The 25518-nt window shown below is 36.6% G+C and overlaps 5 protein-coding genes and 1 pseudogene across 9 annotated transcripts; 4 read left to right on the forward strand and 2 right to left on the reverse strand.

The window, feature by feature from the left end:
* Positions 1-6427: 6427 nt before the first annotated feature.
* LOC104771032 (RNA-binding protein csdA-like) lies at positions 6428-7821 on the forward strand (annotated as a pseudogene). Its single transcript, XR_015594112.1, has 4 exons — positions 6428-6567; positions 6670-7100; positions 7253-7358; positions 7555-7821. The product of XR_015594112.1 is annotated as an RNA-binding protein csdA-like (transcript).
* Positions 7822-12326: 4505 nt separating this feature from the next.
* Positions 12327-14066, forward strand: LOC104771033 (uncharacterized). The gene has a single exon (XM_010495505.3). It carries the CDS (start codon positions 12616-12618, stop codon positions 13879-13881), a length of 1266 nt encoding a protein of 421 aa, XP_010493807.1. The 5' UTR covers positions 12327-12615; the 3' UTR covers positions 13882-14066.
* On the reverse strand, positions 14011-16594 carry LOC104771034 (serine/threonine protein phosphatase 2A 57 kDa regulatory subunit B' kappa isoform). The gene is made up of 3 exons (XM_010495506.3): positions 16191-16594; positions 14808-16074; positions 14011-14645 (listed from the first exon to the last, which is right to left on the reverse strand). Exons 2-3 carry the CDS (start codon positions 15969-15971, stop codon positions 14289-14291), a joined length of 1521 nt encoding a protein of 506 aa, XP_010493808.2. The 5' UTR covers positions 15972-16074; positions 16191-16594; the 3' UTR covers positions 14011-14288.
* A 151-nt stretch (positions 16595-16745) lies between these two features.
* Positions 16746-18674, forward strand: LOC104771036 (uncharacterized). Of its 2 annotated transcripts, none has more exons than XM_010495507.3 (7): positions 16746-16941; positions 17093-17177; positions 17256-17369; positions 17467-17745; positions 17830-17943; positions 18040-18112; positions 18199-18674. In XM_010495507.3, the coding sequence occupies exons 2-7, from the start codon at positions 17112-17114 to the stop codon at positions 18234-18236; spliced, it is 684 nt and encodes a 227-aa protein (XP_010493809.1). In that variant the 5' UTR covers positions 16746-16941; positions 17093-17111; the 3' UTR covers positions 18237-18674. The 2 variants fall into 2 exon arrangements, with proteins under 2 accessions (XP_010493809.1, XP_010493810.1); XM_010495508.3 differs by having other exon boundaries at positions 16766-16941; positions 17097-17177.
* Positions 18675-18880: 206 nt separating this feature from the next.
* Positions 18881-23649, forward strand: LOC104771038 (uncharacterized). 3 transcript variants are annotated; one of them, XR_015592758.1, is made up of 5 exons: positions 18881-19111; positions 19423-21528; positions 21849-21969; positions 22113-22606; positions 22717-23649. XR_015592758.1 is itself a non-coding variant. In XM_010495511.2 (5 exons), exons 2-5 carry the CDS (start codon positions 19460-19462, stop codon positions 23524-23526), a joined length of 3060 nt encoding a protein of 1019 aa, XP_010493813.1. In that variant the 5' UTR covers positions 18918-19111; positions 19423-19459; the 3' UTR covers positions 23527-23649. The 3 variants fall into 3 exon arrangements, 1 of the variants encoding a protein (XP_010493813.1); XM_010495511.2 differs by having other exon boundaries at positions 18918-19111; positions 22547-22606; XR_015592759.1 differs by having other exon boundaries at positions 18941-19111; positions 22201-22606.
* LOC104771037 (uncharacterized) lies at positions 23592-25415 on the reverse strand. Its single transcript, XM_010495509.2, has 3 exons — positions 24826-25415; positions 24240-24655; positions 23592-24162 (listed from the first exon to the last, which is right to left on the reverse strand). The coding sequence occupies exons 1-3, from the start codon at positions 24988-24990 to the stop codon at positions 23724-23726; spliced, it is 1020 nt and encodes a 339-aa protein (XP_010493811.1). The 5' UTR covers positions 24991-25415; the 3' UTR covers positions 23592-23723.
* Positions 25416-25518: the final 103 nt, after the last annotated feature.

The raw sequence follows: 25518 nt of genomic DNA on the forward strand, positions 1-25518 counted from the left end.
AAACTCAGTTTAATTCATCTATCAAATCTTTTCAATGTGACAATGGGGGAGAATACTCAAATGCTTCCTTTTCTCAACACTTTGACACAAATGGTATCCAAGTTCGATTTTCTTGTCCTTATACTTCGCAACAAAATGGGAAATCAGAAAGGATGATTCGAACCATCAACAATACCATTAGAACTTTGCTCTTCCAGTCTCATCTCTCACCATCATTCTGGGCAGAAGCCCTTCATACGGCTACCCATCTCTTGAACATTTTGCCTAGCTCCTCCATTGACTTTCAAACTCCTTTCTCTGTTTTGTTCAAGAAAGCACCAACCTATGAACATTTGAAAGTTTTCGGTTGTTTGTGTTACCCAAACTTGAACAACAAAACACAAACTTTCACCTCGCTCCTCACCTTGTATCTTTCTTGGCTATCCAATTCAACATCGGGGATATAGATGTCTGGATATAGCAACAAACAAAATAATTATCTCCAGGCATGTTATATTCGATGAATCTATCTTCCCTGCCGCTGTTAAGGATCCAAAAGATCAAACTGCTTATGATTTTCTAGAGCAGGTTGATGAGCCTTCAACAATGTTTCGAGAAATCCTTCAAACAAATATTCAAAATCCTACGCCATCTCAACAACTGGTTCCTGCGGTTTCTCAACCTATTCCTCTTCTAGAACAACCAGCCCCGGTTGCACCGTCTCACCATATGACCACTAGAAGCAAAGCAGGAACTAGAAAAACAAAACAACCTATCTCTCTTCTCACTACCAACACCATATCTCCTCTCCCTAAAACTCACAAACAAGCCTTAGCAGACCATAACTGGAATCCAGCAGTGACTGATGAATATGATGCTCAAATTAAGAATAAGACCTGGAATTTGGTACCACCACCGAGCAATGCTAACATTGTCAATTCTATGTGGCTGTTTAAGCATAAACTTGATGCAGATGGAAATCTAGACAGGTACAAGGCTAGATTAGTTGCTAATGGAAAAACTCAAGAAGAAGGTGTCGATTTTTTTGAGACATTTGCACCCGTAGTTAAACCTGCAACCATAAGATCTGTTCTTCATGTAGCAGTTGCCAAATGCTGGGGAACAAAGCAACTAGATGTGAAAAATGCTTTCTTGCATGGAGATCTAGAGGAAACTATCTATATGCATCAACCTCCAGGTTTTGTCAACAAACAAACTCCTCATTATGTCTGCAAGTTAAACAAGGCAATATATGGGCTAAAACAAGCTCCAAGAGCTTGGAATGCAAGATTTAAAAAGGTTGTGTCGAAGCTTGGGTTCAGTATGAGCAAGAGTGACAACTCTCTGTTTGTGTATAAACAGGGCAATGATATGGCTTACCTCCTCTTATATGTTGATGACATTATCCTCACTGCTTCAAGACAAACTCTCATAGATTCATTCACGGAGTCTCTCAAAAGCGAGTTTCCAATAACTGATGGTGGCCGTTTAAGTTACTTTCTCGGGGTTAAGGCTGAGTATAACAAAGCTGGGATTCTACTTTCTCAATCACATTACGCAAAGTCGATAATAACTAAAGCAGGAATGCAAGACTGTAAACCAGTGGCGACTCCGGTGGATGTCAACTCCAAGCTCACGGCTGATTGTGGAGAAAAGATTCAAAACTCCACCGAGTATCGACGCTTAGCAGGAGCTCTGCAATATTTGACATTCACTAGGCCGGATATCACGTATGCAGTACAGCAGATATGCTTGTTTATGCATGATCCAAGAGTCCCCCACTATCAAGCGTTGAAAAGAGTCATCCGCTATCTTCAGGGCACGCTCACTCATGGCCTACAACTTTTTCAAGGTACAATTGGTTCCCTCACTGCTTATACAGACTCAGATTGGGCAGGTTGTTCTGACACAAGACGCTCAACATCGGGTTATTGTGTCTATCTCGGTGAAAATTTAATCTCCTGGTCATCCAAACGACAACAAACAGTGTCACGTTCTAGTGCCGAATCAGAGTATAAAGGAGTGGCTAATGTGGTAGCTGAAACTTGTTGGATAAGGAACCTTCTGTTGGAAATGCATATACCGATTCGCTCTGCAACATTGGTCTATTGTTATAATATCAGTGCAGTCTATCTTTCAAACAATCCGGTTCAACATCAAAGGACTAAACATATTGAGATTGATCTCCACTTTGTTCGGGAGAAGGTTGCTCTTGGACAAGTAAAGGTTATACACGTTCCTTCTTCGTTGCAGTTTGCGGACATATTCACCAAGGGTCTCCCGACAATGTTGTTCAACGAATTCAGGTCCAGTTTAACCGTCCGGTGTCCCGACGATTTCACTGCGGGAGGGTGAACGATGGTCAATATTAGGTCCACAAAACTCTCCTCAATAATGGGTCAACATAAGTTAGAGATCCTCTCCGATATTCTCGTGAAGATCAACTCTGTTTTGTAACTAAGTAGTCTTTATATAGATTGTATTCTCGATTTGTAAATGATAAAGAAATACGAAGACTTTCAATCATCACATCTCTTCCAAGTTCTTCAAGGTCTCTGTCTTTCAATTTACACTATTTCGTAACAATTTGATTATTTTTTAGATATTGATTTCAGAAATATATAGCCACAAGAATGCAATTGGCAAAAATATATATTCACTATTATTATCTTTTGAATAAATAAATTCAATTTTTGTCCTAACTTTTAACGAAAGCAAAGAGTTCAATACATAAGAGAAATTAAGTTTTTAACAAAAAAATTTTTGTTTAGAATATATAAGGTAATTAAAGCAATTGGAGTAGGATTAGTGTTTTGATACATAAGAGTTGCGAAGAAATGGTGTCGTTTCAGTAGATATAAGTTAAGAAGAAAAAAAATTCAACAAAGTATCCATTGCCTTATTAGGGTAAACCCGTATATAACTACTATTTCGGATATCCATCCATTTTGTATTTTTTTCCTGAAAAAAACAGGTCTAAAAACTCTATATTAATTGTGGGTTTTGGACATATGATGAGTTTTAACCCACTTTTAACATTCACTTCCCAAAGATAAAATCGAATAGATTCTCTCTTTTCTTTTGTGTTCGTCAGTTTTTCTTTAGCATTCCCCGAGACAAGGTTGGTGGGTTTATTAATTATAATGATTCTTCATATATTCTCCATACCATTCACCCCTTCTTCTCTCAGCCAATCAGAATCTTCCATCTAATATTTCATTTAAAAAATAAATCAAAATTAAATTAAAAAGCAAATCAAATTAAGGAAACAAATTCTGTATACTTTTACTTAAGGAAATTTAAATATTAGCTTGGTTTAGATTTTTAAAATTAGAATAAAATTATATGTCGGTTTGGGTTTACAAATGAATTGGTTAGGGTTTAGATTTTACAACTAAAACGAAATTATATGTCGGTTTGGTTTTACAAATGAGGTGGTTAGGGTTTAGATTTTACAATTAGAATGAAATTATATGTCGGTTTGGGTACAAATGAGATGGTTAGAGTTTAGATTTTACAAGTAGAACAAAATTATATGTCGGTTTGGGTTCACAAATGAGATGTTAGGGTTTAGATTTCACGATTAGAACAAAATTATATGTCGGTTTGGGTTCACAAATGAGATGGTTAGGGTTTAGATTTTACAAGTAGAACGAAATTATATATCGGTTTGGGTTCACAAATGAGATGGTTAGGGTTTAGATTTTATATATGTTGGTTTGGGTTTATTAAAGAGCGGTTTAAATTTTTTTAATTTTATAATAATATATACAGATTTTATTTCCTTATCTTATAAGGGGATGAAAGGAGAGGTTCACCCCTAAGAGTGAACCCAAGTATTTGAAAGGAGAGGTTCACCCCTAGGAGTGAACCCAAGTATTGTTCTTTTTTTTCTTCAAATTCGAGTTAGCTTTTATACGGCGACTTATGGATAAGGCATAAGGCTCGGGAGCCATGGAATGGAATGATGGACGGAGTCTTGGATTAATTAAAAATGTTTTAATGTATAACAACACATAATCACTATTGCCAAATAAAACCATCTTTTACTAAATAATAAATTCAAAGAATAAGATAAAACAAGAATTTTTATAAAGTTTATAAAATTACACAATATCACGAAAGTACGTCAAATTATTTTCGTCAATTGACGTGAAAATCACCCTTCTCTTTAATTATAAAGGGCATTTGAGTATAATTATATATAATCGAAAATTTGAGTATCTATATAAAACAAATTAAATAAGATTAGAAAACTTCATCCGATTTTATTTAATATATATATATATATATAAAACTTAATATCATTCGTCTTACATACAGTAGAACCTTTATAAATTAATACTCTTTAAATTAATACTCGCTATAAATTAATAAATTCTTTCGGTCCCGAGTTGGACCGGTGTAAAAAATGACACATTTCGATAAATTAATAAGATAATATTTTTTTTTGGAAATCCCATGTAAAAATATAGTCCTATCAATATCATAAATTAATAATCAAGTAACATTAATATATATATATATATATATCTAAGAAAATTTAGTGAAATATAACTTTATTGTTGTTTGCATATTCTTGAATTCGCATTTTTATTGGAGCTCATCTCTAATCTTTTTTATTGTCGTCTTCTCAAATTGCATCAAAAAATTATGAAGAGTTCCAAATGCGATAATTGCTTTTTATATGTAATTGGTTCTAAAATTACTGCAGTATCTTATTCGACTTCATCATTACCATAAATGATATTATTTCTTCTAAACTTTAAACTTCTAACATCTATCAGTTTTACCTAAACTCTAAACGTAGCAATTATGATAGACAAGATTATAAATTGAGAAAATTCTTTAAAAATATGAATGATAACAAAAATATCTTTTGTAATACAAAATTTTCAAAATTATAAAAATTAATAATTTATCGATAAATTAATAAAATATTAATTTATCGATAAATTAATAATTATTAATTTATCGATAAATAAAACCTCTATAAATTAATAAAGTTTTATGGTCCCGACCTTATTAATTTATAGAGGTTTTACTGTATATCTTACTGTGGAAATCTCGTTTCATTATCTTATAGCTGACTCTACTTTAGAAAGACAAGTATACCAGTCCACAATGATAGTAAGAAAAACAAAATCAATTTTAAATAAGGTAAATGAAATTGTTTTGTAGCAGAAAATCAATGGACACAAAGATGGTGAAGATACGAACCTCAAAGCCTTTTCCCTTTCCATTTAATGATTCTTATTTTTGTTTGAACCTATAGTTTTGGATGTTTTTCTTTTAAGTTTTGTTTGAGAATCACGAACCAATAAGTTCTAAATGGATATACACATGACTATTTCAAACTCAGTATAATATATATTGGAAGTAATATTAAAACTTCAAAGGGCCAAACTTCAAAAGACTAAAACTAAAGAAAGGAGAAGTTATTCCTTTAAACATTCATCATTAATTTCCGCGGCTAAGGGGAACATATACGTTCCTTGAAATTGTTGCCATGCAACTTTTGCTTTAACAGTGCTAGAGAGAGATCTTTACTCCTGACGCGCACGAGAGCATATTATGCACCCATGAACCTTCATCAATAGCTATATATGTGTGTGTGTGTGTATTATTTATATGTACAAATTAGTTATATATACTGGGAGTATATATATTTACCAATCACACCAAGTTGAGGTGATCAATAATATATGTGAAAGTCATACATGCTCGAAATATAACGAGATGATAATAATATATCCCTCAGCTTTAGTTGTCTTATGTATACGTCAATCTATATATATGTGCATATACCGTTAACAAAGAATCTATAACTCTATAAGCATATACGAGCTGGGGTCCCAAAAAGGTCTAAGAATCCTTTATTTTCTTTGTCTTTTTTTTTTAAGTTTATTTTGTGAAATTTAGTGAGATATTCATTTTGTTACATATTCATAGCATGAGTACTCCACCCATTAGTCGTCATTAAACAATATAGTAAGTCCAAGAAAATAATTCTAAAATAGTAGGCCATATTGATATCTCTGGTTTACATATATATTCGACACCACCATTATAAAAGCAAGAGTTGTATAAGAGACTACTCTTTTTTTTTTTTACTTTGATTTATATGCCGATATACATCTATCAAGTATCTGAAAAAGACAAAAAAATGGTATTGAATAATTTGGCTATGTATTAGCTTTTGTGAAGCAGAAGCAAAAATGAAAACGGCTGATATCGAAAGCCTTTAACCTTGTTGTTTTTCTTTTTTGTTTAAAATAGTGGGTACTAAAATGATAGATAAATTTAAAGTTCTCGAAATATATAAATAGATAAATTTTGTTTCTTTTGGGGAAAACGTAGTTTACCGAAAAACACAACGTTAAAGGAAATGCATTAAAGCTGAAGCAAATGAGAAAGTGAAAACCAATTAAAACCCTAGTTTCACTTCAAAATATGTTCCCGGTTGTTAAAGGAAGGGCCTTTTGCTTTGTCGATATAAATACATGAGGAGAGTACAACTCACCTTCATATGCTATAACACCAAATCCCTCGTCTCTTATATTACTCACTTACTCTCATCCTGATCAGGTAAGCATAACATATATAGGTTACACTTATAAAGATATGTACGGATATGTATTTGGTTTTGTCTAATTTATATACATTTTTTAATGGGTCCGTACGTAGAAGAAGATGAATAGGCCGGGAGATTGGAACTGCAGATCGTGTAGCCACCTCAACTTCCAGAGAAGAGATTCATGCCAACGTTGCAGAGAGCCTAGACTGGGCGGAATAAGTACCGACTTACTCAGCGGTTTTGGTAGCCGCCCAGTCAGTAACTCTTTCCGTTTCAACACCGGACCGGACGTGAGACCGGGTGATTGGTATTGCAACCTTGGGAACTGTGGGACGCACAATTTTGCCAATAGGTCTAGTTGTTTCAAGTGTGGTGCCGCCAAAGATGAGTTTTCAAGCTCAAGTGCCGCTGCGACAACGGGGTTTATAGACATGAGTATTGGTCCAAGACGTGGGGGCCCTTTTGGTTTTGGCAGCAGCAGTGGCGGTGGGGGCACTGGCACAGGCCGTTCTCCTTAGAAATCTGGAGATTGGATTTGCCCAAGGTACTTTTTTTTTATGTGTATGGTTCATGGGTTTACTTCATCACGTGAATATATATTAACTCATGCATGCACTTACGTACGTAAGCTAAAACGACCATTTATATAATTTGGTTTAAGCATATTGTAGAAACTAATTTGGTTTGTATATATAGGTCAGGCTGTAACGAACATAACTTCGCAAGCAGGTTAGAGTGCTTTAGGTGTAACGCACCAAAGGAACCTGCCACCGAACCACCCTATTAGGCTCATCATCTTCAAGTAAATTGATTTCATTTTGCAACAATAGTTCTAAATTTCTAATTAATCACAAGACTCAACATATACATAAATTTGTGACTGTACGAGTTCTTAACATTTAGTACTCTATAATGTATAGTGTTTATATGCTAGTGAATGGATAAATAAGACTAACAACAGACAGTACTTAACGTTTTTTTTTTTTTTTTTTTTTAAGATTCATCAGAAAGCAGTAAAGGAGAGAAAACTGATGAAAGAATTGGAGCACGATCTTAGATACCGACCCGGCGACCCTTTATGTCGTGATGATTTTTTTTTGCTTTCCTTAGATTTGACTCCTCTCATATCTCGTAGCACCCTCTTGTGATCTGGTTATTTTAGAATGTAAGCAACGCGAAGTTTTTCGGAAGTGTGTAGTTCTAATGTCGATCAGTGTACTAGCTAGTACGTACGTTTGTTTTAATCTATTCTTACTTTTGTCAAACTTGTTGCATTATGAATTTATGATTCTACAACACGATTCTCCCATAGTTTGAAGCACTTGATCGACTTGTTGATCGTACTCGACACTGAGAAATGATGTTTATGTGGCTCAAAATCAAATTAAGTGCATGCAAGTCTTATTACGCAATTATGTTTATCATCTAAGTTAAACCAAACATAAAATCTAGTAAGTGTTTGAAATGGATAGATGCATGGACCACAACGTAACCTTTTGTTCAGTCCAATGCCAAGGGTGAATAATAATAAATTTAAAAACTTAAAAGGTAGATCAAGATTAAGCATTCACAATAGATATACATTCTTAATTATAATGTGGCTTAATTAGGATAATTACCACCAATCGAAAGAAAAATTCTCCGAGCGCGCTCCCTTCTAAAATGAGAGTAGATAGCTAGTTATCAGAAAATTATATTGTTAATCCTATCCTTAATTAATTGAAATGAAAAGCTATGAATTAATTAAAATATAAGTAGTTCATTCCGTAACTTTTAAATAGTATCAGCATGTCATGATATACACCACTAAACGTGAAAGAACAAATATGATGAAGATGAACCCATTTAGTACACTTCAATTTTTTTTTTTTTTTTTTTTGTGTATATGGATTCTTTTTTTTTTTTTTCATGAAACACTAAAAGAATGCCAGTTAGTAAAACTAACTGATACAATTCTATATTCAAAAATAAATATTTATTTTGGTTATTCAAAGTGCGAAAAAGAAGAATTTGTACCGCATTTTTCATGTTTACCATTCAACTTTTATTCTAGTTATATTTACACTCCTTGTTACATATATCCATTTCGCACTAACTACATTTACTCCGCTTGATATGTTTTGATCTATTTCCTTTTTTTTTTTATCGTTCTACTCTCATGATTTGGACTCTAAATAAGCAAGCATACATACGTGTCCTCTAATACACTTTGCACTTTGCATAGGATTCCCCCATTCAATGAACTCATAGAGGTGTGTAGTTAAGATTATCATCAACGGGTCAAAAAAAGAAGACAACCAGTCTTTAATGTCTGCTACTATAATCCATTGCTTAGCTTTTATTTTTATTTTTGCGTTAAAGGGTTGCACTAATTGCCTTTTACTAAAGAATCTTTCGTTTTTTTTTCCTCCTTTTAAGTTCATTCATCATTTTATTCTTCTTTGGTTTTAGTGAAGTGAAAGTACGTCTTAGGTATTATCACAATTCACATGCATCATGGTGAACGTCGCCTTCCCCACTTTGAATTTCAAAGCCATCAATTATTAGATTCGATTTATCACCATTCACAAATTACAATGCATTAAGAATACATTTCCAGCTTATCAATGTTGTAGTACATATATAATTCCTACATCATATCGTAAATTAAAAAACTGTTTTATTGTAACTAACATAGTCATGTTCATCTAACTGATAGCTACATATACAAATTGCTGTCAAACTAAATCATTATATCACATGTATTTACTAGGTCAGGAATCAGGATAGATGTGTGCATCTTATATATATAGCTTTAATCATATTTCATGCAAATCCATGTGAATGAAAACACATACGGGTGATATAATCTAAATTAACTCTTATAGATAGATATAGTGTTTCTTTTAATGAGAGCAAATGAGAGAGACCCGTCAATGACCAATCTAAGTAAAGTACACATCACTTAGTAAATAAACAAAAATTATTACTGTTAAAGTCAATTCTTATAACAAAAGCAATAGCAAAGATAACTTTTTATCCATTTCAAAACACCCTTAGAAAACAATAATAAATTCTTGAATATTGGGGAAATTGCAGTAACTTTTTAAAAAGTTTGAAAATTTATCTTTAACCCACATAAAAAGAGCAAAGCATGTTCATCTTTCTATAAGGTCTTTTTTTTTTCTTTGCCCTTCTTTATTTTGTTTTGTTGCACCCTTCCACATTCTTCCTAATAATGTCTATCTTTATGCAAAGTAAGCAATTGAACATGGATGGAACATGTATTTTGTCAATATATTTGATGAAAACTCACTTTTCTTTGAAGGGTATGGGTGGTATGGGATCCCATGAGTAGTATATATAATTCTACTGGAAAAAATGAAATCTCCACACGAGTTCTTTATTTTTTTTTTCACCAATATACATAACATGGATAATGACACGTCAATAATACTAGCATAAATCATCAAACCTCCACATAAATTTGTTATCGAACTATTGTTTAACGTTTGTAGATCTAATTAATTAATAGTCGATCGTACTTAAATTTCATATAAAAGGATTGTAACATTATCAAATACTAAATTTTCTTACAAATAGATAAATGAAGAAGAAGAAAAATCTGAAGGAGGGACAAGATAGATCACATATTGTTAGTTTAGAATGCATATAATAAATCATTACAAATAAATTGCTACGAGAATAACATAAATGATCAAAAGATTCATTTTAGGAGTACATGACCAGAGTTCAAAGTCTCTTAGAACGATTTGAAGTAGCAAAATCCGGTTTTTTCACTTAAAGATTTGTTTGATTTCGGTATAAATTTTATGTTATATTCGTATGTGTATACCAAAATTTTCTCCTACTTTCTTCTTTTTCAGTTCGGAATAGGTAAAATTAATATATTGACCCCAAAAAAAAATATTAATATATACATCTTCTTTTTTTAATACTGTATTTTAAAATTTATTATAGTATTTTTAGATTGTTTTACTTAATTTATATTTTCATCTTTGAATTACTTGGGATTCATATATTACCGTGCTTATAATTTTATATTATTTTTTTTATTCTGTCAAAATTATTTTTTTCTAATTTATCAACCTTGATTGGTTGGTCATAGTCACTTTTTTTTGTGCAACATAATTAATTTTTTTTTTTTTCAGCAAAAGTAATTGATTGAGAATAAAATTTGTCAAGATACAAAGTTTCCATCAACCATGAGGGAGGATTAATACAATCTGAATAGTAGTCTAAATAATTACAGCCCTGCTTTGCTAACAAATGAGCCACTTCATTGTTTGATCTATAGACAAAGGAAAATTGTGCAACATAATTAATAACATTCATTCAAATCCCAAAAGGAGAGAACGAGTAGAAGCTCATCAACCTAATGGTTGGATAAAATAGGCTAATAAATACAAACTTACAACAAACATAGATAGATAGATTGGAAATACATAAATCGTTGTTGAAAGATCCATAGGAGCTCGGAGATTGTGACACCTCAGAAAGGTTTAAATGAATTGATTTGGCCACATATGTCACCAAAGTGCATTTATCTTTTCGGTCAAGGGTCCTGAGAGAACTCCAGAGTTAAGCTTGCTTGAGTTGGAGTAGTTTTAGGATGGGTGATCTTCTGGGAAGTGATTGTAGGAACTGCGCGAGTGAAGACAAAACACAGAGAAATATCATGTGGTGATTTGTAAGATCGGTAAAACATTTAAAGCCTTCTAGATGTAACAAACCGGCTGTCGGATATGGATGGGCCCACGGGTTGGGAGTGGACATGGGGCCCACTAAGGAAGGTGGCTGTCAGGGCATTACAAAGACAGAGGCTACATCATGGTATGTCAAAGAAGCTTCCACAAATACATTGAGAAATTTAGCATTAGTTACTATCAAAAGATTTTGTGACGTTAGAAAATGGTGTTAGTTTCTTTGGTTGTCGGAGCAAACCATTTTGAGATAGCTAAAAGATGTGAACATGTTCTCTCCACATAGGAGGAGTGCAGAGCCGAGGTTCTCTCTATGGTGGAGGAGGTTGGTCGCAAGGTTATCTTCCCAAGGGAAGAAGGTAGAGCAGGTTGGACGCATGGTTGTCTCTCCAAAGGAAGAAGGCGGAGCCAAGGTTTTCTCCATTGTAGATGAGGTTGGACACAAAGTTCTCTCCATAAGGGAGGGAAGAGGGAAGAGGGCGGAACAGAAGTTCTCTCCATGATTGGTCATACACTATTGTGATGATACATCATTGATTAGTATGCCTTCTTTTTTAACAATAATTGATTAGTATACTATGTAATATAATAGTTGGCTTAATGTGTTTATAGAGACATTTTTTAGGTGGTGGTAATGAATAGATTTGTAACATACAATATATTTAGGTGTAAGAAAATACACTTTTAATGGTAACATAAATAAAAGATTTGTAAATGGATATACATCAGTGTATTATAGCAAACATTTTTTTATAAATTACATATAACAAATTTTAATATATTTTGTTAAATTTAATTTAATTTACAAAATTTTAAACCCGCACATCGGGCGGGTCATTATCTAGTAGGAAATATAAATTGGATTGAAATTACTAACCCCATTACCCCATGTTGTAAAAGTCTTTATTATGTATATATTATGTAACAATAAATTACAAAAAAAAAAAAAAAAAAAAAAGCGTAATCAAATTTATTGGGGACCAAATTAATGATTCTATTGGTTATAAAATAGGTTTGATAATTTAACATAAAGAGGCCTTTTATATGAACGGCCCATTAATGATCCAAACGCCATTACCAAATTCTTTGCTTCCAACTCCATCTCCTCTCTCGCAGCTTCACTTGTCACACTGATCTCTTCTCCCAAATCGCTTCACTTCTTTGCAGACACAGATGTTCTATTGCATTACAAGTTTTATTTCTTAAAGAGATCACACTTGTGAAGTAGCTACGACCCCTATTGTGGTCGTGTTTTCATTTCTCAAGAGTTGCATGCAAACTGTTCGATGAAATTCCTTAGAGAGGATTTGATGTCTGGCTATTAGCTCGTTGCTGCTTCACTTAGCTGATTTTCAAATGTGGGTTCATGGGCATCATCATATAAGAAGGAATCTAAACTCTGGAATTTGTTTCAGAGCAAATCCGAGTCGCTTCTTCCGTTCAATTCAAGTTTTATATCATTCTTCAGTTGATGGTTCCTATAACGATGCATTGCCCTGTGAATGGTACGAAACGAAACTCCCGGTTCTGAAAAGACTAAACCGTGCATTGAGAGGCGTTGATTTAGTCGATGGGAAGCTCGAGGACATCAATGGTGTCATCATCTATGATGATTGTATCAGAAACAAAATGCACGCTTTCAAGTCTCTGGCTAGGATCTTCATTGGCTCTCCTTCAATTCAGCTGAAGCTTAGAGAACAGGGACGGTTCAAGTTCCCATTTTTTGGTACTGAAAGTGAAAGAGAGCCATTGGTTGTGAATTCATTGACTAAAGTTAGCAACTTTCTTAACATCTCGGCGCAACAACGGAAGCTAGTGAGATGCACCGTGTGCTCACAGGTTACACAGTATCGTATTTGGAGAGGTGCTCTTGAAGACATACTGAATAGTCTCAAAGAAGAAGTTGATTGGTTAGTTGAACATAGGGAGATGAGTCAAGGTAGAAAATTGGGTCAGCAAGTGATATTGTCATGCCTCAGATACTTATCTGAATCATCGGTTTCGTTTGAAGCAGAAAAATCAACTTCATGGATGCGACCTGTGCCAGCTAGATACGCAAAGGCAAATGCTTCTGCGAAATGGGAAGATGTTCTTGACATGGTGAATGATCTGAGAAGGTATCTTGAACATGATGAAGAAATTACAGTACTTTACCATTTGGAGAAGCTTGTGTCGATGAAAGAAGGTCTTTTACAGATCAAAGATGTGTTTTTGGACAACACTATTGGATTTAGAGAGGTTAGACATCAAGAGCATCTTGTGCACAGAAAGCTCTCAAAGATGTTGGGCAATCCTTCGCCGTGTTTGTTTGCTCTCGTCATGTTTTTCCTCTACGGGCGTGTGCGTGACATCGAAGTAGATCTCTGTGGAGGGTTTTACAAGGAGAAGAGTGAGTTCTTGTGCTTAAGCATGGGGAGGATCTTGACTTCAACGGATGAGAAAATGTTGGGGAGAGGGATGAAGCAGTTAGATAGGGCATTAGGGCTGTTTGGGTTTGTGTGGGAAACAGCAGGAATGAAAGAGACTCTTAACCTGCAAGGCCATTTGTGGTGCCTTGGAGCTGAAGAAAGGTCCATTACATATCGTGGGAATACGTTCTTCGTGCATGACCTTAGTCTATGAATTTTTTGTGAGGAACAAACAACAACCTGTACATTTGTTTCTTTTGGCTGTAAACTTTGCTCTGTGTTCACATAAACCTTTTTGATGCTTGTTGTTGTGTGATCTAAGTTTAGATCCATAGAGCCATAGTTGAAAGAGAAAGGATATATAAACTTAATTGATTGATACAAAGAGTTTGATAAAAATCTGCAGCATGGTTTCATTGCTTTAAAAGGAAGCAAGAGATTTAGCATTAAAACCCACACAGCTAACAACATCAAAGTTATATAATATTACAACGGTCAACCCTGATGAAAAGTTCCAAAGACCATAGCTTTAGCAACAGCCACTCCATCATCTTCTTCTGATGTTGCTGCTTCATTTTCTTTGGATAAACTGTCCGCGAATTGGTTATAAGCGCGCACTAATTAGCAGGCAATGGAGGTTGCTCGAGGAGTTACCAGAACAGCCGTCTTTCCTGTTACCGGCTTCATACTTGCTGCGTTCTCTAGCCTTTCCCAAACTTCTTTCCTCTTTTCCGCTGCAGAACATTGCTTTGCTTCGTCCTCCTTAAAGCGGGAGTGGCAAGACATGAACAGAGCCTCGTCCATTTCACAGAACATTTTTCTTACGTTTAAGGTTAAGTTTAGTACGGATTGGTTCCAGTGGTCTTGAGCATTCTTTTCTAAGGCAGTGAACATGATTGGTAAGATGGCTTGCCGGTTGTGTCCAATCAAGTTCACAATTTGATCATTGTTCCACAAGAATAAAGCTCTTTCAGAAACCTGAAACACACAAGAATCCCCAATTGGTTTCAACTTTACAAGCTTGTATTATGGCTCTTGCAAACCAAACCATACACAAGAACTATGAATTGATATCTGTAAAAGCGTTCCTCTGAAAATTAGTTAGCGGATAAAAATGTCTCTTAAGAAATAGGAATGTACCTGAAAGTGGGAACTGGTTACACAACAAGCAATCCGCAAGAAGAGAGGGACCATGATCTTTTGGAATTCCATCACACTCATTGCTTCTACAATCTCTTCGACCTCCCCAAGAAACATGACTTCCTTTTGGCTGTTTGTGATAGGCCAGAACTTCAACAAACCCTTTATCACAACACTACCCAATTTAGGCTCCTTATCTATGAACTGAGTGATGCAGTAAGATAGCTGCTGGAAGTAGTTCCCAACAGACTTAGGCTTATGCAATGGAATCAACACTCTCCACAAGAAGATCTTGTGCTCTTCTTTCAAAGGCAAAGCAAACCCGCTCACTATACTCCCAAAAATCTCCAAAAGCTCAGCGATACCGCTATGCTTCTCAGTCTCAAACACAAACCGGTAGAATATATTGCTCATGGACTTGCGGACAAAGGGCCTGTGAACCATGAATTTACCATAGACACGATGCAGAATCGTCTTCAAACACTCCCGTTCTCTAGGATCCTCGGAATCAAACAAGTCAAGCAACCTCACAATGAAAGCATGATCTAGATACTTCTTTGCCAACTTAGCATCAAGACAAGGTGAAGTGATAAACTTGAGCAGCAAATCATAGACGATTTGCAAATGAGGCCAAGCAGGGTCGAACATTGGCTCATCATCATCGTTCTCGCCACCACCGCCACCGCCACTAGACCGGTAATTAGGAGGGAAAACCCTAAAGAGATTGACAGCACACATTCTACACATGGCGAGAATAGCTGGCTCAGTAAACTTAACAGAACCTGAAGCAACGAAATCAAGAAGCTCCAACAAGGTCTGCCTTTTCACATCTTTCTCAATAGAGTTTTTACCAGGGTCGGAGAAATCGAATGTCACACAGCATAAACTAACTTTACTCACAAAGAGATTCAATTTCTCCGAGGTTGGTACATCCTTGAACGGTACCAAAGGCTCAATCCCAGCAACAACACTAGCTGGGAACACAGCAGATGACATACGTTTCCCTGAGTTAGATCGAACCGGACCGGAACCAACAACACTACCAGCTCCGGATCTCTGAACCGGAGAAGGAACCTGACCGGAACTCGAACGATTTAGCTCTCCTCCACCAGACTCAGATTTTGAAGACTTCCGAGGAAGCTTACTCAGAAACTGCTTAAACATTATCTTTCCCCCAAAAAGAAATTGACAAATTGGGGAAATCAAAAACACATATCGTTCAAAAACTTGAGCCCTAAATCCTCCTCCTGAGACGAACACGGCGGATCTGATGACATAGAAAAAGAGAGAGAAACGTGAAATGTGGTTTTAGATCCGAAGAAGGAAAAAAAGGTTGAGACTTTAATAACAACAACCCAATACTTGGAAAACCCTAATCATTACCTGCTTTTTTTCTCCCTTTCAAAATCTTATTCTCATGATTCCAGTTTTTACCACCACGAACAACAAAACATTCTTAAAGAGAGAGAGAGAGAACAAAAAAACTGAATCTGGAAGAGAAAGAAGAAGAAGAAGAAGAAAGAAAAAAACAGAGGTGGATTTGAGAAACTTATGAAGATGATTCGTTTCGTTACGGTGTCATCTTCTTCGTTTTTTTTTCTATTCGATTTGCTGAGAAAGAGAGAGAAACAAATGATAATAATAATTTTCTCGGCAATTTGCAGGAAAATTTTTACTTTCCTAATTTTAATTTTTTTTTTTTTTGCCTTTTTCTTCGAAAAGACAGCGTCTTTTGTTTCTGTTTTTTTTTTTCGGATAATTTAAAAACAAATCGGAGTTGTAAAAACAAAAACAAAAAAACATCTCGCATGCAAATTATTAACGTCCGTTTGATGAGACGTTGACACGTAAATCCAACCGTTGGATTTTACTGAGCGAGGAATCCTAAGCACACGGTAAGGCCCATTATTACACTAAATGGGCCTATTATATGATACCATTTTGGCCTTACATATGTCGTCGTCTTTAGAATTTTTTTTTTTGTTGTTGCTGTCACTGAAACAGCTGAAAGCACGAACTCTCATCCGTCTCCATCCCCAAATCCAGAAGCTTTTTAGGGTTTCCATTTCCATTCGCATCTTCATCTGCTCCGATTCATTCAAATTGAACCGTTGTTTTATCTTTATTTTATCAGGTAAAACTTCTATGCTCGCCGTGATACAACTTGATTGTGTTCTTGTTTCACCTTTATGTGATCCTTGCTTGTGTTGTGAGGCTCTAATTGTTAGAGCTATAAACAATTGCTAAAGTCTCTCTCTTTGTTTTAACTTTGGTGCCTTGTGTAGACAGACTCGTGGGAACTCTATGATGGGCTGTGAGGAAAACGTTGGGAATGAATCTCTTGTTCTGATAAAACAAGGAGCCGAAGCTGTAAGTGTATTGTTATGGTTGAATCTAAGTGTAAACGTTGGGTATGAATTGGCTAATTCTTTTGAGTTTTATCTTTAGAGGGTGTTTGAGTCTACATTTGCCGGAAGAAGATCCATTGTGAAAGAACGATTCTCGAAGAAGTACAGACACCCGATTTTGGATGCAAAACTCACACTTAGGCGTTTGAATGCGGTTGGTTTTGTTCTACATCACCCTTATTATTCCTGTTTCATTGCTTATATTATCATGAGAGAACAGAAGAATTCAACTACTATGTTGTTGAATATAGGAGGCTAGGTGTATGACAAAGGCAAGAAAGCTTGGGGTTTGTACACCAGTACTCTATGCCGTGGATACTCTGCTTCACTCCTTGACACTTGAGTACATTGAGGGCGACTCTGTTAAGGATATTTTCCTTGACTTTGGAGCCAATGGGATTGTTGAGGAACGGTTAGATGATGTTGCTACTCAGATTGGTGCTGCCATTGCGAAGCTCCATGATGGTGGTTTGGCTCACGGTGATTTGACCACATCAAATATGCTAGTCAGAAGTGGAACGAATCAGCTCGTAAGTATTTTATTATGTTCCCTTGATTAGTTACGTATGATGATGATTCATGACAAATGGTCAAATGGATATGTCTTCCGTCAGGTACTAATCGATTTTGGCTTGAGTGTCACATCGACCTTACCTGAAGACAAAGCTGTTGATTTATATGTACTTGAAAGAGCCTTACTCTCAATGCACTCTTCATGCGGGAATGTGGTAAATAGTGATGCATATCATAATTTTTCACTACTATTGATGGATCTGTTGTTGCTGTTGTTGTCTCATATTAGTGTATTTTGTTGTCAACTGTAGATGGATCGTATACTGACAGCGTACAGGAAGTCGTCGAAGCAATGGTCAGCCACGTTTAACAAGCTTGCGCAAGGTTTTTTTTAAACCGTCTTCCATGTCCCCATCTTTAAACTTAAATCTTTTTTCAAACCTGTAAAAGTTCTTCTTTTGGTTATGCAGTGAGGCAACGAGGGAGAAAGCGGACTATGATTGGATGAGCCAAAATATTTATTGATCTTGTTGATGCTATGGTTTATTGATTGGTACTGAAGCTAATGAAGGTGATGTTGTTGTTGAAGAACAGAAGGGACCATTGAATGTCACAAAGGAGTGTCCATGGAGGCTGCACTAAGATCAGTTCCAAAGTCTACCTATGTGTGGGTGAATTTAGCTCTAGAAAATGGTTTGAGAATGCAGCCAATGTTGGCCACAACAGCTGAAGGAAGAAGAAGAAAAAAACTGAGTTGGATTTGAAAAACTTATGATGATGAATTGATGATTCATTTCTTTAGTTACGTGTCTTCTTCTTCTTTGTTTTTTATTTATTATTATTTGCTGAGAAAAAGAAAAAGAAAATGATAATAATTTTCTCGGCAATTTCCAGGAAAATTTTTACTTCCCTAATTTTAATTTTTTTTTCCTTTTTTCTTCGAAAAGACAGCGTCTTTTGTTTCTGTTTTTTTTTCCAGTAATTCAAAAAAAAAAATCGGAATTTAAAAAGTAAAACAAGAAAAACATCTCTCATGCAAATTTTTAACGTCCGTTTGATTAGATGTTGACACGTAAAAGTCCAACCGTTGGATTTTACTGAGAGAGCAATCCTAAGTACTCGATAAGGCCCATTGTTATACCTAATGGGTCTATTATATTAAAGCCCATTTACCATTTTGGCCTTACATGTGTCGTCGTCTCTAGAAGAAACTTTTTTTTTTGTTGTTGCTGTCACCACCGAAACAGCTGAAAAAAAATTAGTACAAGCTCTCCTTATCCGTCTCCATCCCAAATCCAGAAGCTTTAGGGTTTCCATTTCCAATCGCATCTTAATCTTCTCCGATTCATTCGAATTGAACCGTTGTTTTATCTTTCTTATCAGGTAAATTTCTATGCTCTCCGTGTTTAGTTTTTGCGAGAACCGAATTCGATTCGAATTGGCTGTGTTTGTTTCTTCTTCTTCTTCTTCTTTTGATTTTGGTTGGTGATCATATTGTGTAGTTTAGGTGACGAATCGGTTTCGATAATTGAGTGTTCTTAGGTGATCAGATTAATTGATGAGATTGATGGTTTCACTCTTTATGTGATCGTTGATTTCATTTGAATTATTTAGTATTCAGATAATTGTAATTTTCAAGTTTTGATTTTTCTAAAGGGAACCCATTACTTTTTTTTTTTTTTTTTGTCTTACAGCTGCTGAAGTGAATGTTGGATTCAGCTTTGGTTGATCATGTCCAGTAATATGGGAACAGAGCATATCTCTACTCATCTAGAGGCTTTGAAAACGGATTCAGATACTTTTGGAGAAACGAGTTTGATGGAGATGGGATCAAATGATCCTCCTTCTGTTCAGCATATCTCTGTTTCAGACATGGAACAAGAGCCTGCAGCTTCCACAAGCAGCAACCTTGACTTTCCGAAAGAGGAAACATCTGTCTCTGGTCCTTTGACATTCCAATTTGATCTAGAGAATGTCTCTTTTCAGTCCTCTTTGTTGGTTGATTCTCAGACTTTGATGCCTCAGTTACAACCTCCTGTTGCACTTCCCTATTCTGGAGATAGGTCATTGCAGTTGACAGGGAAGCGGAAATCACCGGCAGAGACTACTCTCGGTGGTTCTGCTTCGGAAAAGTTAGATTCACCAAACAAGCGAGTAGAGCCAGTGCATCACAGACCTTGGCTAGAACAATTTTATTCATCAAGTATACAACTGGGTCATATGCCATCCGTTACTCTTTCTCCAAAGACGGAACATTCACCAACGCCTACCAAGAAAGCAAGGCAAATGAAACCCGCTCCCGGAAAATCTGGGAAGCATGTGATGAACAAGAAACAATCAGGCCTGTCGCTAGGGTCGATGAAAACACAGAGTGATGGGGGTAACGAGTCTTTGAGGTCTAAAATGAAGGAATCATTAGCAGCTGCCTTGGCTTTGGTTCACCAGCATGAGGAGTCTCCAAAAGAGGAAAAGAATTCTGAAACTGAAGAAGCTACTAATGTTCCATTAGCTGAAAGTAGTGAGCCTGCCTCAGCCTGTGTTACCGGCGTTCCAGTAGCTGAGGGGATCATACCGGCATCATCCACAAAGGATGAAAGTTCTAGGCTGAACGGCAACAATGGAAGAATCTTGTCGCAAGAGACTTCCAATGACACAAAGATGAATTATGTTAATCAATCTGATGTACAGAAAACTCAATTTGACGAGGTTTTCCCCTGTGATGATGTTCGTTTTAGTGATAGTATTTTATCCGGGGATGAACTTTTACAGGGCAATGGCCTCTCATGGGTTTTGGAACCTGTTTCAGATTTTGGGGAGAATGGAACTGGTAGAGGAAAATCGTTGGAGGATCCAGACCTCTTGGCATCTAAAATTGAGTTGGAACTTTTTAAACTATTTGGAGGTGTGAACAAGAAGTACAAAGAGAAGGGAAGGTCTCTCTTATTCAATTTGAAGGATAAGAACAATCCTGAGCTAAGAGAAAGTGTCATGTCCGGAAAAATCTCTCCGGAGAGATTGTGTTCTATGACAGCTGAGGAACTTGCTTCTAAGGAGCTTTCTCAGTGGCGTCAAGCAAAAGCAGAAGAGCTGGCTGAGATGGTTGTCCTACGGGATGCAGACATCGATGTCAGAAATCTGGTGAGGAAAACGCATAAGGGTGAGTTCCAGGTAGAAATTGATCCCGTTGATAGTGGGACAGTGGATGTCTCTGCTGAGATTACCTCACATAGTAAGCCTCGAGCCAAAGCGAAATCTGTGAATTCATCTACCAAATCCACTCTAAAGAAAAATGGCTCGAATGATAAGAACGCAAAATCTAACCAGGAAACATCATCCGGTGTAACTCTACTCTCAGCGGAGGAGATTGATCCAATGCAAGGTCTGTCGATGGATGATGAGATGAAGGATGTGGGATTTCTTGCTCCAATTGTATCACTTGATGAGTTCATGGAATCCCTGAACTCAGAACCTCCATTTGGCAGTCCACATGAGAATCCTCCTTTAAAGGAAGAGCATGCAACGGAGAAGAGTGACTCAGAAGTTGGGTCACATTCTAAATCACCTTCACAATCTCCTAAGCAGTCTCTAAAAGAAGCCAAGGAGAGTGTTTCTTCTAAAACAGAACTCGAAAAGACTAATGTTATGTCCCCAAAACTGGATACCGGTGTCAAACTCGATGCTGATGTCTCTAAACCTGAAAATACACATTTGGCTGATAGCATTAAAGAAGACCACATATGGGATGGTATTCTGCAGCTTAGTGGCGCTTCAGTTGTCTCAGTCACTGGATTTTTCAAGAGGCAAGTCTCGATTACTTTTAACTTTTATCTCTTGTTAGCTATTTCGATTGGAACATAGTTAAATCAAACCATGATAAAAATGGGATTTTAGTACCAAGGATGTGAATGAAGATAAGTTTAGACTTGAATAGGAAACAGAACCTAAGTTTAGACTTAAATAGAAAACAGCTCACAAAAGAGCACTTGTAGGATTAAATAACGCTCTGATACTTGTTTGATTTGTTGAACAAAAAAATGGAATGAGAAAAGGATCGTTGACACAAATGTTTTGGGGTATCATTGAACTGAAGCATTATCTCTGACTGGATTTACTCGTGCAGTGGTGAGAAAGCAAAGACAAGCGAGTGGCCAACACTGGTGGAGGTAAAGGGTAGAGTGAGACTCAGTGCGTTTGGGAAGTTTGTACAAGAGCTTCCGTTGTCTCGAAGCCGTGTCTTAATGGTATACAAAGTTTATTACTTGCATCATCCTTGTAGTAGCATTAGCATATTAACTTCACTCTCTTCTTTGTTACTACTGCTAATACGAGCAACAATAGATCCACAAAATCTCATCTCAATATTGCAAGTCGTTTCTTAATGCAGCGAGACACAATCATAGGCTTCCCATTAGCTAAAACATGGAATCCAAAAAAAGCAAAAAGCTCATGGTTGATCTACATCTGTGAAACAGGACCGGGACAGTAAAGAGCCCTGATTGACCAGAGAATCAACTGTGGATTGAATCTGAAATTTTTTGTATAAAATCATGAAATTTTGTATGCCAGATCAGTTTTAGATGTATTGTTAAACGTAGGTAGTAGGATGTAGAATCATCAAATTGTTACCAAGATTCTCTTACAGAGTGAGAAGTAAGAAGACAACAAAACGCCAGAACATAGTCATAAACGAATTGCAGACCATGTCCCAAAATAGATTCTCTCGAGAAATATTTCTGTCTTAGAGAGGAAACAGTTTCTTGTTATATCCATTTTTGGTAATCAGTGTAAAATAATTAAGTTGGTACATTAAATTTGCAGGTAATGAACGTGGTGTGTAAGGATGGTATCTCTCAAAGCCAACGTGACAGCCTTTTTGAGGTACTATTAATTTTAATATACTTGTCATATTCCTTCTTTTACTGCATAAACACTTTAATAGTTCTGCTTTAAAAGTCTTCGCCTTTTGTCCTTTTTTTATCTGGGTTCAGGTTGCTAAGTCGTACGTTGCTGACCAAAGAGTTGGTTACGCAGAGCCAACCTCAGGCGTTGAGCTTTACCTATGTCCAGCACGTGGAGAAACCTTGGATTTGCTGAGCAAAATCATCTCCAAGGACCATCTTGATGAGGTCAAGTGTTCAGACGATATCGGGTTGATAGGCGTTGTTGTGTGGAGGCGTGCAGTTGTCGCGTCTCCTGGCTCACGCCATAAGCCCGGTTTCAAACGTCAGCATTCTTCTACAAGCACTAAGAGGTCTGCGTTGGCTCCAGAAAACAAAAAGTCTAGTAGTAGTAGTAGTGTGAATGTTACGAATCATCCTGTTGTAAAGGTTGCATCCATTGGGAATCGTGGTTTGGTTGGTTGTAATGCTGATGAGGAAGAAGACGTGCCACCTGGATTTGGCCCCGTAGGTGTGAAAGACGACGATGATTTGCCAGAATTTAACTTCAGTTCCTCTACTGGACCGGTTGCTTCTTCTCCCCAGCCACCACCTCAGTCTAGGTCTATGGATCAAGTAAGGGAGCTCATTCTCAAGTATGGGAATTCAGCAGGTAGTGGTAGTAAACAACCATGGAATGGTCCTGATGATGACGACGACGACGATATTCCTGAATGGCAACCACAAGTCTCAGGCCACCAAATTCAATTACCACCACCACCACCACCACCTGACTTGAGTCCTCAATTTCATAGCAGAACCATGGCCCAACCGCCGGCACAACGGCCTGGTGGATGGAGGGCCAATCAAAACGCACCTAGGCAACAACAGTACAGTGCACACAGGAACAGAGGATTTTGATCTTTGTGAATGCGTTTGTGTAAATTAGTTAGGTGTAATGACTTATCTATCATCAGTTTCCGTAGTGTTTAATAGAGTTGTAATAACCTTTTGAATAATGGAGTATACAAGTTTGAAGAAAAACTTTGAATTCAACAGTCAACACAACCAAAGATTTTGTACAGATTATGAAAATGCTACAACATATCTCAGTTTCTTCAACCTGCTAAGACCCCCTTGAGTGCGGATTTCTGCTCTGTTGTCAACCTTGCGGGAAACTGAACATGGAACTTGATCTTGAGATCGCCTTTGTTTCTTGGTTCTTTAGCTATTGGCATCCCTTCTCCAGGAACAACAAGCTCATACCCTGGACTGACGATTTCCGTGACACTAACGGGTAGATTCCTCCCATCGAGCGTGTTGATATTCACATTTGTTCCTCCTATAGCTTCAGCGAGCGTCACTCTCCGGCTTGTCATGAGATCATTCCCATCTCTCTTGAACAAATCATGCGGTTTCTCGTCGATAACAAACACCAAATCAGCTGGTAATTGATTCACTTGCTCGTTTCCTTTGTCAGGAAACTTGATCTTTGTCCCTTTCTTCCATCCCGGTTTCACAACAATCGTCAGTATCTCTGTCTCTTGCGCCTGTCTCCTGCACCATCCCAAAGAAACAACTAATGAACCAACAACACCATTAACTTAAGAAAGAAGCTTCTAGAAAAGGTTTACCCATTAGCGTCAACGATGGATCTTGAAATTTTCATTTTCCTAGTTGAGCCAGAATACAACTCTTCAAGACTACAAGGCAATTTGCTCTCCACAGGTGGAGGTTTCTTAGGCGCAGGAGTGCCTTCACTGTAAGTTCTGAATATATTGTTTTCGCTACCGTTGTTTCCTCCACCAAATCCGCCAAACATTCCTCCTCCTCCATCTGACTGAAACCTCGTCGACCTTCCAGGACCACCGGCTGATCCAAAACCAAAGGGGCTACTTCCAAAGAACTCTGCAAATATGTCTTCAGCATTCCTCGGGTTAAAACCTCCCGCTCTTGCATTGTTTCCCGTGCTCCCGGGAGGCGGCATATCGCTTAATCCTTCTTCCCCATATTGATCATATACCGCTCGTTTCTGTGGATCACTTAGAACCTGAAAACGTGGGACGTTTTGATAAGCACAATGCAGCAACATTGCCTTTAGAAAAATCTGATTAAAAAGGAGATACAGTTTTGCTTATAACCCAAGACAACTCTACTCTTATCCATATATATATTAGCCAAAGAAATGGATCTAAAGAGATGGAAGAAATAAAGACTTGCCTCATAAGCCTCAGAGATCTGTTTGAACTTGGCTTCAGCTTCGGTTTTGGTGTTAGGGTTTTTGTCAGGATGCCATTTCATAGCCAATCTTCTGTAAGATTTCTTTAGATCATCCTCTGTTGCGTTCCTATTCACTTTCAATATGTTGTAATAATCCAAACCCATCTTTTTCTTAAAAAAGAACACTAAATCTTCTTCCTCTAAATAAAACAAACAAACTCTGAAGAAAAGAATCAGATCGTCCAAATAATCACCAAATGTATATATGTGATGGAGAGTCGTTGTGCATCTAAATCTAATGAAGATTAAGTTGAAGAAGCTTTTTGTTGTTCTGTAGAAAGAGGAAAAAACAAAAAAAAAGATCACCGACTTGACTTGGGGGAACTTATTATTATTATTTTATTTTTTTTGTTCTTTCTATTGAAACGGATTTGATTTTTTGATGACCAGAAAAAGAAAAAGAAAAAAAAAAAAAACAGATTGATGTTTAATTGCTCTAAAATCACATATGACAGCTTTTTCAGGTTCTTTTAAGTTTTAACACACAGAAATTTACGGAATCTAAGTTCCTCATTTCTCTCCTTTTTGTTAAATTTTAATTAGATGATTCCTAATTATAGTAACCAGAGAAGGACATAGGGCGCAAAAGTAGCTCCACATAGGGGGTTTTCAAGTTATTTACAATTTTACAAG

This window comes from Camelina sativa, chromosome 20 (assembly GCF_030686135.1).
Source record: "Camelina sativa cultivar CO46 ecotype springtype chromosome 20, ASM3068613v1".
Lineage (NCBI taxonomy): Eukaryota > Viridiplantae > Streptophyta > Magnoliopsida > Brassicales > Brassicaceae > Camelina > Camelina sativa.